The 12,771-nt window shown below is 47.7% G+C and overlaps 1 protein-coding gene across 2 annotated transcripts in view; it reads left to right on the top strand.

The window, feature by feature from the left end:
• The window catches only part of TTF1 (transcription termination factor 1), a 262,798-nt gene that overhangs the window by 92,988 nt on the left and 157,039 nt on the right, over positions 1-12,771 (top strand). For both annotated transcript variants that reach the window (XM_069609307.1, XM_069609308.1), the window contains exon 7: positions 5,093-5,223. In XM_069609307.1, coding sequence (XP_069465408.1) covers positions 5,093-5,223 — 131 coding nt within the window. The remainder of the gene's footprint in view (positions 1-5,092; positions 5,224-12,771) is intronic.

The following is a 12,771-nucleotide window of genomic DNA, read 5'->3' as shown; positions in this document are numbered from 1 at the left end:
TTCCTGTGGGGCTTCCTGCACTGGCCAGCTTTGGCTTCTCTCCGGCTTCCGACAGCATCCTGGTAACTGCGGCAGCTCTCGGCTCCTTGCAGTCTGTGCAGTGGTTATGGACCAGGCGGTCCACCTCCGCCCAGAGGTTGTGCTAGTGCCTCGCCAGCCTTGTGGGTCTGCTGCTGCTTGACCCGATAGAGATGCTCCTTTTCCTCTATCAGTGTCCCGGTCTACCACTGTACAGATCTCATGCTCTGAGCAGCTTTCACCAACACTGCTTCTCCGTGGAGGGCTTGACCTATAGGTAAGTTCTTTCTCACTTTTAAGTTTCTGCTTTGGATAATTCCTCCCTGGAAGACTAGGCTGCTTCTGCCATGAGTTCATCATGGCTCTGTACTTCTTTGTCCCAGTTCCCAACTTTTCTACCTGACAGAAGTACATGGACCTGGAGTCCAAGAAGAGGTTGGAAGACGACCGAGGGGTCCTAGGGTGTGGAGGTATGGGTGGGGTGTGATTGTGTGTCCAATTGTGCATCCTAGATTGTCCGCCCTAATCCCAAACGGGAAGTCCCTTCTCATGAGATCCTCCCGCTGTGTATCACCCCCAGGAGGACTATCTAATAGCAGCCTCACCAACCTGGCCTGATGGGAAGGTCTCTCAACTAGCCCCCCGGGGAGAAGTGACGACATCTAGGGATTTGTCACAACATACACACACGCACAGTCTTGGGAGGATAGCTCAGGGGCAACGCGCTCGCCTTGGAAGCAAGAAGACCCTGAGCAAACAAAGGTTTGATCCCAGGGTCTGCGCTTTGAAACCTCTGGGTATTAAGCGCTTTATAAATAACCCATTACAATTACAATTTACTTACCTTCCATGTTCGGGCTGGCCATGCTTGTCAGCCCCTGCGCGCACTCGTGTGGCAGGGATTTGACAGTTTGCTTTAGTTATACCGCTCTGAGCGGTCTTTCTAAATGGACCTTTTTGTTTTCGAGGAAAAAAAAGGGATTTTGACTCGGTAGCAAATTGCACACATCACCTTAAAGTGAAGTGCGGTTAGGATACTTTGCATCCTTTTTATAGCTTTTTCTTTAATTACTTTTTAGTAAACTTTGCAATGTGCCTAGGATGTGGTGGTGGAAGTGGATATTTTTCTTCCACGTTTTTATACTTTTTACTCATGCACTTTTGCCTTTACTGCAAAGGGCTACTAAAGGTGAATAGCACCCTAAAATGGCCGTGCTGCAAGGTTTTTGCTTGTCCTTTTGGCCATATTTTTCTTTGGCCTTCGTCCTGCTTTGTCGGATAAGGAAATGCCATATATGGAATGCCCTTTGCTGGGGACAGCTGCTGCTTTTGAAGGGAAAGGGGTGGTTTGTGTGTGAGCCCGTATGTGGTGGCTGGGACTGTCTGGTCCCAGTACATGTCCAGGTGCTTGAATGTCTCATCACTGGGCAGTTGTGTTGGCCAGTGACTATCCCTGATTGGCTAACCGCTACCTGTCTTGTGCATATCCTTACTATTGGTTGGTTTGGGTGAGCTTCCAGTCCAGATCTTAGATAAAAGTAGGACTCCTGCCATTCTTCAGATCACTGTTGGAGCAAGTCATCTATAAAGATGAGCAGCCCGTTGACGACCAGATGGCGACCCCCTGCAACTGAACAGCACCAATTCCAGTGATGTCCAGGTGAAGCCCTGCTCTTCTGACTGATCTCAAAAAGACCCATGTTGGTGCTTCGACCCATGGACTAGTAGGGAAAAAAGACATGACCCTTGCTTTAGGATCGCGCCTTTGGCAGTTTCTTGGACCAACTAGTGGACTGACCAGCACGCTCCTTGATTGCCTCGCTGTTACCGTTCTGAGTGCGTTCTTTGAACGTGGAGGATCGTCAACTTGAACAACAAAATGCTCGCTCCTGCATTTCTAGCATTCTTGCATCAGCGTAAGTTGTGCTGGAACTGCTCCTTTGTTTGTCACTGGAAGATTGCTTGTCACCACCTGGCTGTGGTGACTTCTTTTGCATCAGTCGTCTTTTCATCCTAGGGGTGTCCTGAGGTCACCTGCATCGCATAAGTCTGCATATTTTCTTTGTTTGGGTGTTCATCTGGAAGGTCGCTGGAACTGATTCCTAAGCACTGCGACCTACAAACTAAATGCGTCTGAAAGTGACCTTTGTACCGCTACCCCTGGACCTTTCTCATCCATACCAACCACAGAAGATTGTCCCCAATGGTTTCCGGAACCTCAGCAGTGGTCTCTGGAGAAATCTGAGACGTTGGTGGGGGACTTAACATGCCTGTTCCTTTACCCCCATCCTCCACGGTTCTCCATAGGGTTACATGAGCGCAAAGTCCTGTCCCTAAACTGCACTTGCTTGACTTTGGTCGTTGCAGGCCTGGTCAAGAATCCCTTCCTAGGCCTATCCTAGTGAGTGGGATTGAATAAGTTTACTCACCTGAACTTTACTTACCTTTTTGACTTTGTGGTCATAAAAACTGGTATTGGCCAAATCTCTTAAACCTACCTGTGAAGTATAACTTTGTAACTGTTGCTATTAGGGCGTAATGCTGCAAGCCATTTTAGGGTTGGACTCATTAAGTGTTAGGGGAGCTATTTTGTGGTTATTCTAAGGGCCTCATCGCGAGCTGAGGGATGATGCCCAACGCTAATAGCGCTACCACAACTCAGTCTGGCCGGAGCACGAGGTGCGTGGGGGGGGGGGTAAATCCCCATTCCCTATTGTGTCCATAGGACCCGATGGTGCTTGGGAGCACTATTGCCACCGGCGGTAATGGCGGCAGCGGTAATGGCGCCGAAAATGGCAATTGTTACCTCCAGCAAAAAGCTGGATGTACAAATTGCATTTTCCACCCAACTTGTGATTTAGCCAGCTCATAAATGCGTTCCTGTTACCGCCACATTTAAGGGCTCGGGCCAAACTCGTGGTGAGGCCCTAAGTGTCTAACCTGAATGACATGCATACAAATACTTGTATGTGTTTCACTAGTTATTGAAGTATATGCTTTCTCTCTTCTCAAAATGGTGAATGTATATATTTGCTGTGACAAATCCAGGGAGCATGTCACCTCTCCCCAAGGGGGACCCTCCCCTTTGGGATTAAGGAGGTGAGCCTGCTATACTTATCCCCTCGAACCCCCCCTCCCCCCCAAGGGTATAGGGTAAATGGGGTCCTGCACCCCTTGAGGGACAATGAAACCTTAGACTTAAGTCCCCCCTCCTTTTTTCACAGGGACCAACCTCTATATGGGGTATGCAGGAACTAAGAGGCGTGAGAACTCATGGCTGGCTCGGCTTCTGACTCAAACTTGATTTCATCCTATTTAGGAAAACAGTAGAATGACTGGAAATCCGTCCTCCTGAAGTCATGTCAAGCGAGGAATTAATCGGGATGGAGTATCCATGCAGAGCGTTGAATTAACACTGCAGTGCACATTGCGAAGAGACCTGCTCGCAGAGACTAAACGCAAGATGTTGCGTTGCACCCATAGGCCCGTACTAGGAGAATGCCGAGAAACCTGTGCCGTCGGGTGTGGCAACCTGAGCAAGAACGGAGTATCTCAGTGGGCCGAGGCAGAGTCTGGAGGAGGAACCACCCACAAGCTCCTGCACAGAGCCAGCGGGAACCAGGAGGAGACTACCACCGCCGCAGAGTCCAGTTGAGCCGTGAAAGCAGCTCCACAGCAAGACATGGCATGGGTAGCCCTCCCAGGGAGCACCACCTGTCAGATACAGGTACGCAGTTGCTCATGAGGAACGGGAGGCGGGACAGCAAAGCCAGAGAGAGAAGGCCCATAGTGGGGCGAGAAACCCAAAGAAACCCTGGTGTGGGGGGAGGAACAACGAAGCTAAACAGTGGGGAGAGAAGGAGCAGGAAACCCAGTGGTGTGGAAAGAGGAGAGAAACCCCCCTGAGTGGAGCGAAACAAAGGGAAGCCCCTGTGTGGGAAAAAGTCAAGGAGCCCTGGAGCGGGGAGAGAAACGGAAAGAAACCATGGAGTGGGGAACTGAGAGCAATAGAAACGCTGGGTGGGTGAAAGAACAAAGAGCCGAGAATGGGAAATGAGGAAGCGTGAGCCCAGATGGGTAGAGGAAGAGACTGAAAGAACCCCAGACTGAGTAAAGTGGGAAATGCGAAAGTCTCCCCGATGAGAGAAGGACAGAGACTAATTCAAGGAGAACCCTAGAGCTCCATCTGGAACCCAGACAGTACGCCAGCTGTACACAAACTGTGTTTTATGCTGTGAACATAATAGAGGGCCTTTGGTAAAGAGGCACAGTGTGTGGGGGGGCAGAAAGGCGGGTGGTCAGAAGCCAGCAGCCACCCCTTTCCCGTGGGCAATGCCAAAAAGCATCTCTTGACGTCATATATTTTCTTTTGAGCACTAGGGTGAGAAAGTAGGTTAGGAAAATATTTATGTCTGACCATCTTGACAGACTGACCGCATCCCTTGTTACCTCCATTTGTATGGAGTAGGGCTATCAAGGAGTTTGGGAAAGAATAGTTCTTTTGAATCAAAAGGAGAAATGAACCTTAATTTGAAACAGTCTCCTGAGTCTGACCTACCACATTGCTTTATTAAGAGGTTTTACTTGCTTAGTGTGCATTTTAAATGCCTAATAATAAATTATTGTATAGTTTTGTATTTACCAGCCTAACTTGAATTATTGATGATGTTCTGTTTGACTCATTGTAGCGGCAGACCACGCGCTCAGCCTTCCTGAGACAGCCTTGCCGCTCTGTTGCCTTACTTTGATTGGGTTTGACTTGTCCCCAGTGTCTCTCTGTTCACCATAAGTTCTCCTAAAATCCTCCCCCACGGTTGATTTTGGAAATCTGCACTACAGAGCTTCAGATCCAGGTGTGCCTCCCTTTGGTCTTCCTCTGTTTAATGAAGCTTTCCGGGTGATGCAGACAGAGTAAGTTAAGCTAGAAAGACAGCTTGAGCTGTATTGTCCAGTTGCTAGATCCAGGAGTGCTTTCGGAAGAGCTGAACCCTTTGTTAGACATCTCATAACCACCTGAAATGAAAATAAATCCATATCTGCAAAAACACACATGCATATTTTCTACCTTTGCCAGATACTCGAAGGATGAAATTGAGGAGTTAAAAAGGCACCATGCCACATGTGGCAACAGCTGGAATGAGATCTCGACCCGGATGGCGCGCAGCAACCTCTCCCTGGCATTGAAGTTCTCCCAGCTCAGGAACTGTGAGTAGTTCTGGATTTCAAGGAATAGTTGAACGTTTTCTTTCTCCTACAATGCGCTGTCTGGCATGTTGGGATCAGTATCTGGGCTTGGAAGCCTCTGCAGCATGTCTAAACATTTAATTGATCAGTGTGATACTGTGAACTGTTTCTGGCATCTTGCCGTTGCTTTGTAGCATATACCTATCCTGGGTTTCTAAAAACTAGCAACTGTGGCAGTCAAGCTATTTTCCAGGGATCCCAGTGTTTGACACATTGAATCTTTCCTCCCACCCGTGCCCTTCGTCCTTTGAGACTATGATTTGGGGAAATCTTTCCTGAATTCCAAGTGCTGCACTTAACAGTATTGGGCTCGGGCAGTGATCCCTCTCTCGAGCGTTCATGAGAGCAAAGCAGGGTCTTTCTTCCTGCTTTGGATCTTACACAATTGCTGGAGAAAAACAAATAAACCCTGCAGAAACCTTTATACAAAATGTTGGCAATGGCGGAGTAGTGCAGCGATTTATTTACTTGCAGGAAGGGTACATGGGAACATTAATTGCGCTGTAAAAAGTGTTTTCTAATTGGCGGCTCACCTGAAGGGGGAGATTGCTCAGAAAGCTGCCCATCAGCTTCTTATCCGCTGTGTTTGTGGATTCACTCTTCCCAGATCTGACAGAAGTACTTCAAATCGGAGCAATTGTGTGACCTTTTCCTCCATCCCCCTTTCACAAAGCAAAGTGGTCTCTTCAAAAGGCACAACATGAAAGTGTAGTTTGAGGGTTACACAAAACTGGGTCAAAACGCCAAGTGAACCCGAGACACTGGTCCGGATTTCCCCTCATTTCGAGTAATGGCAAAACTACTTCTCAAATAAGTCTCTTGTCAAACTCTAGTGCATTCTCTGTGTAACCCAGTCTACATTGGTTGATGCTTTTTGTAGTACTTGTGCTTTCATATCAGTAGCGTGTCCAGACTCTTTTGACTGGGGTGGCGCAAGGTGGGGTGGCATGAAGTACGAATACACACACCAGATCATTATCGTAGTATAGGATAATCGAGTGGCCAATCAGATTCCATGGTTAGCATGTGTTGCCCTAGGCCACTCCCTGGACACGCCTATGTTTCTTATTTGGCTGTTTTGTTGATTGAGCGAGTGAATGGCAGGGATACCCTTCCTCTCCCAGAGTCTGGTCCAGGAGGGTACTTGTCTCGTACATTTATTACGAAGGATGTTGGCACTGAGCCAGACTTTGACAAAGGCCTGATTCTTCAGTAAGCAAGGGCCACAGCAATCCTTCTCCTGGCTTTCTTCTCGGGCCCTCTTCTCCTCCCGCTCCTGGCATCTTGGCAATACTGACGACTTGCCCACTTTTTCTCCTCCTTGATGATCTGCAGTCTTCTCGTTCCAAAGAGAAACTCCCCTATTACCTCTGCTCCTTCCAGCTGTCCCTTGTCACATGCTTCTTTTGTCCCCTTAAGATGCAGGATGTTTCCAGGGTCGGATTGGCCCCTGCAGAGTGGGGCCGGTTTCTGGCCATGCCTGGGCCGGTTTGGAGAAAAAATAAATTGAAAAAAAAGATTTTCTTTCTCCAGATACTTTCTTTTTTTCAAAAAGCCTTTCATCCTTCTTGGGCAATAAATGAGTGCCAACAAAGGCTGGGTATATTGTATGCAAATGTGTTCTATAAAAAAAAGATCTTAAGCATAAGTGCTATACAATAACCTATTATCATTTGGCCTTGGACATCTGCTTGGATTCACAGTGATTTAGTGTACTTAGGAACAATGCTATTTGATACCACTTCCTGTTATGTCAAGGGGTGAAAGGTCATGTTTCAACACTTCCCGGGATGTCACTTTGGGTTGGGGTCAAATGACATCACTTCTGGTGATGTCATCAGAGGTAAAGGGTCATGAGGCGAGGGGTGGGCCATTTTTTTTTGGGTGACCGGACCCATTTCTTGTCCCAGTCCGACCCTGGATGTCTCCTCCACACCCCCTTCGCCCTCTTTCGCTTATTCTCTCCGATAAAACAAATGGGCTTTGTGTCATCCTTTTGTGTCTCTACTTTGATACTTTGCCAAACCCTGTCTCTGAAAAGTGGAATACCACTCTGTATTGTAGGTAGCTTAACGGGGGATGTAGACTCTGGATCAGTAGTCATCTAGATATAGATTTGGCCGACACCTGCCCGTGTCCCTGACATTTCTGTAATGGGGGAGGAGCAGAGGTTGTGTCTCACCAGCTGTACCTCTGGAAAGATGCTACAAAGCGCTCAGCTATGTGCCGTACTAACCCCACCAGCCTCGTAGTGCCCCAGCAACGTTTGGTATGCACCAGGTTCTGCAATAAGTCATAGCTTGTCTCACCCCTGTGAGATTGGGTTCAGGGCAGTCTAGAGAAGTGCCACTTCCTCCTAAAAGATGTCCAGCTCACTTTATTTATAAACGCTACTTGCCCAAACCTGTAAATTCCTGGAAAAATGGCACGAGTACACGCAGAATGTGTCACCTGGACACTTCCCTCAGGAAGGCACATTTGACTTCGACAAAATAACAAACCTGCACAAGGTATTAGAGAAGAAAGATGCAGGAGTACACCTACAGCAATGGGATAGCCATCTAGACTGGTACAATGAAGCCACCAAAAGAAGGCCTGAACGATACCCAAGAGAAGCTTCAGGAGCAAGTTATGACACTAAAGACGTGAGTACTCAAGCCTGCAGGTCCCTACCCTCAAAACCAGGTACAACTATCTGTCATCCAATGGGGCGCCCCTGCCAAAGGCATTCCCTGCGGATATTCTGGTCTCTGCAGCCATTTTGAATGCTGCACCGCTCGTCAGCCAGGTAGCCCTGTGTCCGCGGCTAGTCCAGATTCCACCCAACCACCGTCCTATCTCCAGTCCACCCCAATGAGTTAATTCCACGAGTAGCCCAGTCTTAGCCGAAATGCAAGTGCCTATCTAAACCTCTTCCTGTCACCATCTTCGACTATCTCCTGCACCTTTGGGGTTGCCCTGCAACTACCAGCACTGGTTCATTTACTCTTGGGCAGCTTCCTGGAAGAGGAAATGCCATAGTTGCATTACACGCACCACAGTGTGTAACCATACTATTTAATATTGTTCAAATGTTCCCCAAGGTCTGTGGCTCAGTGGACTAATGCATCCACTACAGGGTCCTGTGTTTGGCCTCATGGTCACAGGTTCGAACCCTGGCAGGTCCACTCAGCCCTTAATCCTTCTGAGGTCGAAAGAATGAGTACCATTAAGTTGGGTAACAAACTTATTAGCGCCAAGATGCTGCTACGGGGTGAATGTGCGCTTTAAAAATATGCCTGATATGTTAAAATGGGAGAAGATCCTGTCGAGTTCCAAGAGGAACTGCAGGTCATCATGAACTGCCAACGTCCCACATGTAAATTTGCTGCCAACATCCCTCCCTACTGACTTTTTTACATTGCTAAACAACATTGCAACTGGCCAGACGAGGACCCCAACCGCCCGTATTGATAGGTTGAAGGCTCTTACTGATAAGAGTAGTACAGACAATGATCAAAATCTGTCCTCGTAAGGCTGAGGAAGCGAAAATCAATGCATGTAAACGGGTAAAGGGTGAAAATGCAGTAGACTATCTTGAGCGTCTGAGACCATGTTTTGAACAGTGTTCTGAAATCATTGATGCAGCAGTTGTAGCGCCCCAGGCTGGAGTGTCACAATTTGTTACAGGGTTACAACCGAAGGTGGCAGAAGGGATAACCTCTTTCCTAGGTTGAGGGGGAAAAATGTAACTGAGGTTCTGCTTGTTGTGTGATATTTCCATGAAAAACTAAAGAGCCTAGAGTGCAGAGGCTAAGGTCATGGCACTACAGATAAGCGGTTATAGCCTCGGTAGGGTAGGGTTTCGATTGCATGCCAGGGGGCGTGGCTGGGGGAGGGGATAAGGTGCTTTTCAGTCACAAGAATAGGGCCCGAGTAAGGAGAGATCATAATGCTTACAGTGACCAGTGCAACTACTGTAAGGAGATTGGACACTGGAAAGCTGAATGTCCGAATTGGCCTCATTATGATGGTCGAGGCAGGCAGCCAACCACACCGATTGGGGTGGCCGTGCCTCCGCCATCTCGACAGAAAACTCATTAGGTTTGCCAAGAACATGTTGCACAACTCGTATCTCTTAATCCTGCGGCTCCCTATGTTGATTTTACTATTGCTGGTCAAAAGGTTTCATGTTGGGTTGACACCGGAGCATCACGCTCAGCTCTGAAGGTTTTGAATTTCCGCACATTGTACACTTTGAGGAAATTGTCAATGCGATTGGCATTGGGGGTACGCTGATACCTCACCCTGTGTCTCCCCTGATTATGGTCACATTGGGTCCGATTTCAGACAACCTTGCTTTCCTGTTGACATTTTTTCCCCAGGTAATTTGTTTGGATTAGGTTTGTTATGCAAACTGAGTTGTTCCATTTGCTGTTCCACCGATGACCTATTTATTGACATCGCTGCCCACAGGCAACATGAGGCTTTGGCTGTGCTACATGAAATTCCCCATTACAACCATGGAGACTGAACCAGTGCTCGCTTGCTGCAGCAGGGAGTGTTGGATCAAGTTCCTGACAAATTATGGTTCACTCATGCAACTGAAGCTGGTCCTATGCTCCATGCCTAGCCAGTCAAGATTACCCTGAGCCCAGCCAAACCTCTTCCATGTGTGCTGCAGTATCCCATAACTAGACAGGTAGAAGAAGGTATCCGCCTTGTAATGGACCCTGCTTGAACAGGGCATTATTGTGCCTAAGCTCAGCCCCTGTAATTCCCCCGAATGTGCCCACCAAGAAACCAGGTAGAGATCTACCATTTCATAGTAGACCTGCGGGCAGTTAATGCTGCTGTCCTGTCAGACTTTCCAGTTGTCCCCAATCCAGCCACCATTCTGTCCTGTATCCCAGTGTCGGCCACCTAATTTACAGTTGTAGATTCTTACTCAACTTTTTTCTCCATTCCGATCCACCATTCCAATTGTTAGGTTTGCCTTTGCTTTATATAACCACCCAGTACATGTCCACACATTTTCCTATGGGCCATGTAGAGAGCCCCACCTTGTTTTCCCAAATCTTGTAGATGGATCTTGTCTCTGTGATATTACCAGGTGTGTCCACGCTAGTACAGTATGTAAGCTATCTGCTACTGGCTCCCCTGTGTCTTGGAAATGTAATAGTATACCAGAGGACGGGGTGTGTTTGCTTCAACAATACCACAAATTAGCAGAGTATCTGGTGCACTTCTGCAAAACCCCCACTCCCCCCAAAACTCCTCCCCCTAGTAATAACGGAGAACTCAGCCACGGGGCAAATAGTCTTCTCCAAAATACAGGGATCATATGGGAAACAACAAAATCTCGGGCAATCTCAGCATCTGAGCCTGTCATCCAGTTTTATTCCTTGGTGACGTTGCAAACACCAATCCATCCCCAAAAACCTAAGGGACATCCACATTGGGTGGTAACACCTATAGATATCCCCCTATGTTAATCATGCCATTGGTTCACCATGTCTGGTGGCTTCGCCTGAGACTTCCCCAAAAAACTATCTTATGACTTTGTTGCAGGGTCGCACATTGACCATTGGCCCGTGCAACATTCTACACCACCCCATGATCTGAGCGTCTGTATTGGCTGGAGCGGGTCCCCCCAGGCCTGGGACCCTGTTCTGTTCACATCGCTCAGTGTACCTTTTCAAGGTAATGAGAGACAGTGTGTCCGCATAACTGATATGACCACCTAGCCTGAGAGAGTGCCTGCAGGTTGTGTTTGTCGTGAACAATGCATGTATCAAACTAGCTTGCTTCGCGGGGAACTGAGCCTTTCTGTTTGCAATTATTGAGGATTTTATTCTGCATTTTGCAAGTAGCTCATCTCCTCTGGAATCGGGAACTTTCCACCTGCCCTTGTTCTTGGCTGCAAACACTGTCTCTTGCTTTGTCCTGCATCTCTTCTTCCATATTTTGAGGCCTATGGCTTAATACGAATTCACTACAGCCATTCTATGGTTTCCCTATAGGTTCTAATATCTTCTTCAGAGATTAGTAGTGGTAGAGCCCCATAGGTTTCTTATGTCCCTGTAGCTCCTTATGGTTAGTTGCTATAAAGCAGTTGCAAGTGTGGTCCGTGTTTACTTGGCTTCCTTGCATTTCTGCATTTGGCTAATGTAAAGGAAAGGCTTTTGACAATATGTACGTGTATCTGTCCTCTATAGAAAGGTGTAAGCATGTGCTTCGTGTGTGTGCAGGGATGCAATTTTGATTCATGGCTAACGCTGCTGTCATGTTGTCACTAGTGGCGTCATCACGGCTGACGTTTATTAGTCAACCTGATCCAGTGATGAGACACCTGTCCCTTCAAAGCCTTCAACTGGATACGGTTTAAATGGTAGTCTTAAGAGAATATATTTTTCCATATGTGGCATACTCTGGCACGCCTGGTGGTTGGCTGAACAGTGAGTTACATCTGTTGTTTCTCAGTCTTTGGGCTGACATGCGCATAGGGGACATAAGGGCCATTGCAGGAACCCCCTCTTCAGAACCCTGTGAGCAGGATTCCCTCGCTCTGTTGACAGCGCTTGCTGAAAAGTGTCACAAGACATCTAAGGCTAAGCTGCATCTGTGATCACCCTACATGCGATAGCTGGGCCATGAGATTTCAGTTGGAGAAAGCCACCTATTCCAGGATCGTACTGTGGGGATCGAGTGTTACCAAGCCCTAGACCAGGAAAGTAATGAGGGTTCCTTGGGATTGTCAGTTACTGCAGACACTGGGTCCCGGGGCATGCCACTATAGTTGAGCCCCTTCAGACCCTCACACATTAATTGACCCCAGAGCCTCTGCAGTGGTCCCAGGATGTTGAAGACTCCTTTGTCAGCTTAAAGCAAATGCCTGACTATGATGAGCCATTTGTGTTGTATTGTGATGAGCGAAATGGATTTGCCCAAGGAGTAACATAGTTGCATGGTGATGAGCTTTGGCCCGCGGCCTACTGTAGTTTAGCCCTAGACCTGGTAGCAGCAGGACCCCCATGTTCCCTCCGGGCTGTTGGCGCTAATTCCCTGTTGATGGAGAAGACCGGATTGATTGGTGCCGGGCCACTCTGTTTCATTACCCCAATCCATGGTGGCCTTGCTGCTTAAGGGGAAGACTCAACATGTGTCCCATTCCCGTCTTGCAACATGTAAGAAATTGTTAATTCTGCTGCGAATGTAACATTGAACCGCTGTTCTTTCTTGAACCCAGCCTCTGTTGTCAACCCTTCAGGACAGGGAACCGCATGATTGCCTAGTGGTGAAACGCTTGTCACCTGTGTGCTCTTTTTCTCTGTGATGCTGTACCAGGGGGACCCCCATTCTTTTACATTTGATGCTTGATCTGTGTTCGCAGATTCAGATACAAACCTCTCTGCTAGTCTGACCCACATATAATAAGTTAGACATTTTATATAATCTATCGCATTACTTGTTTTGCAGTTCTTAATTGTTCTTAGGCACCAATCTCTTTTGCCCACTTTGAAAGAATCC

Source organism: Ambystoma mexicanum, chromosome 8, assembly GCF_040938575.1.
Source record: "Ambystoma mexicanum isolate Mex_15411 chromosome 8, UKY_AmexF1_1, whole genome shotgun sequence".
In the NCBI taxonomy this organism is placed as follows: Eukaryota; Metazoa; Chordata; class Amphibia; order Caudata; family Ambystomatidae; genus Ambystoma; species Ambystoma mexicanum.
This window is presented reverse-complemented; position numbering and strand designations above follow the sequence as displayed.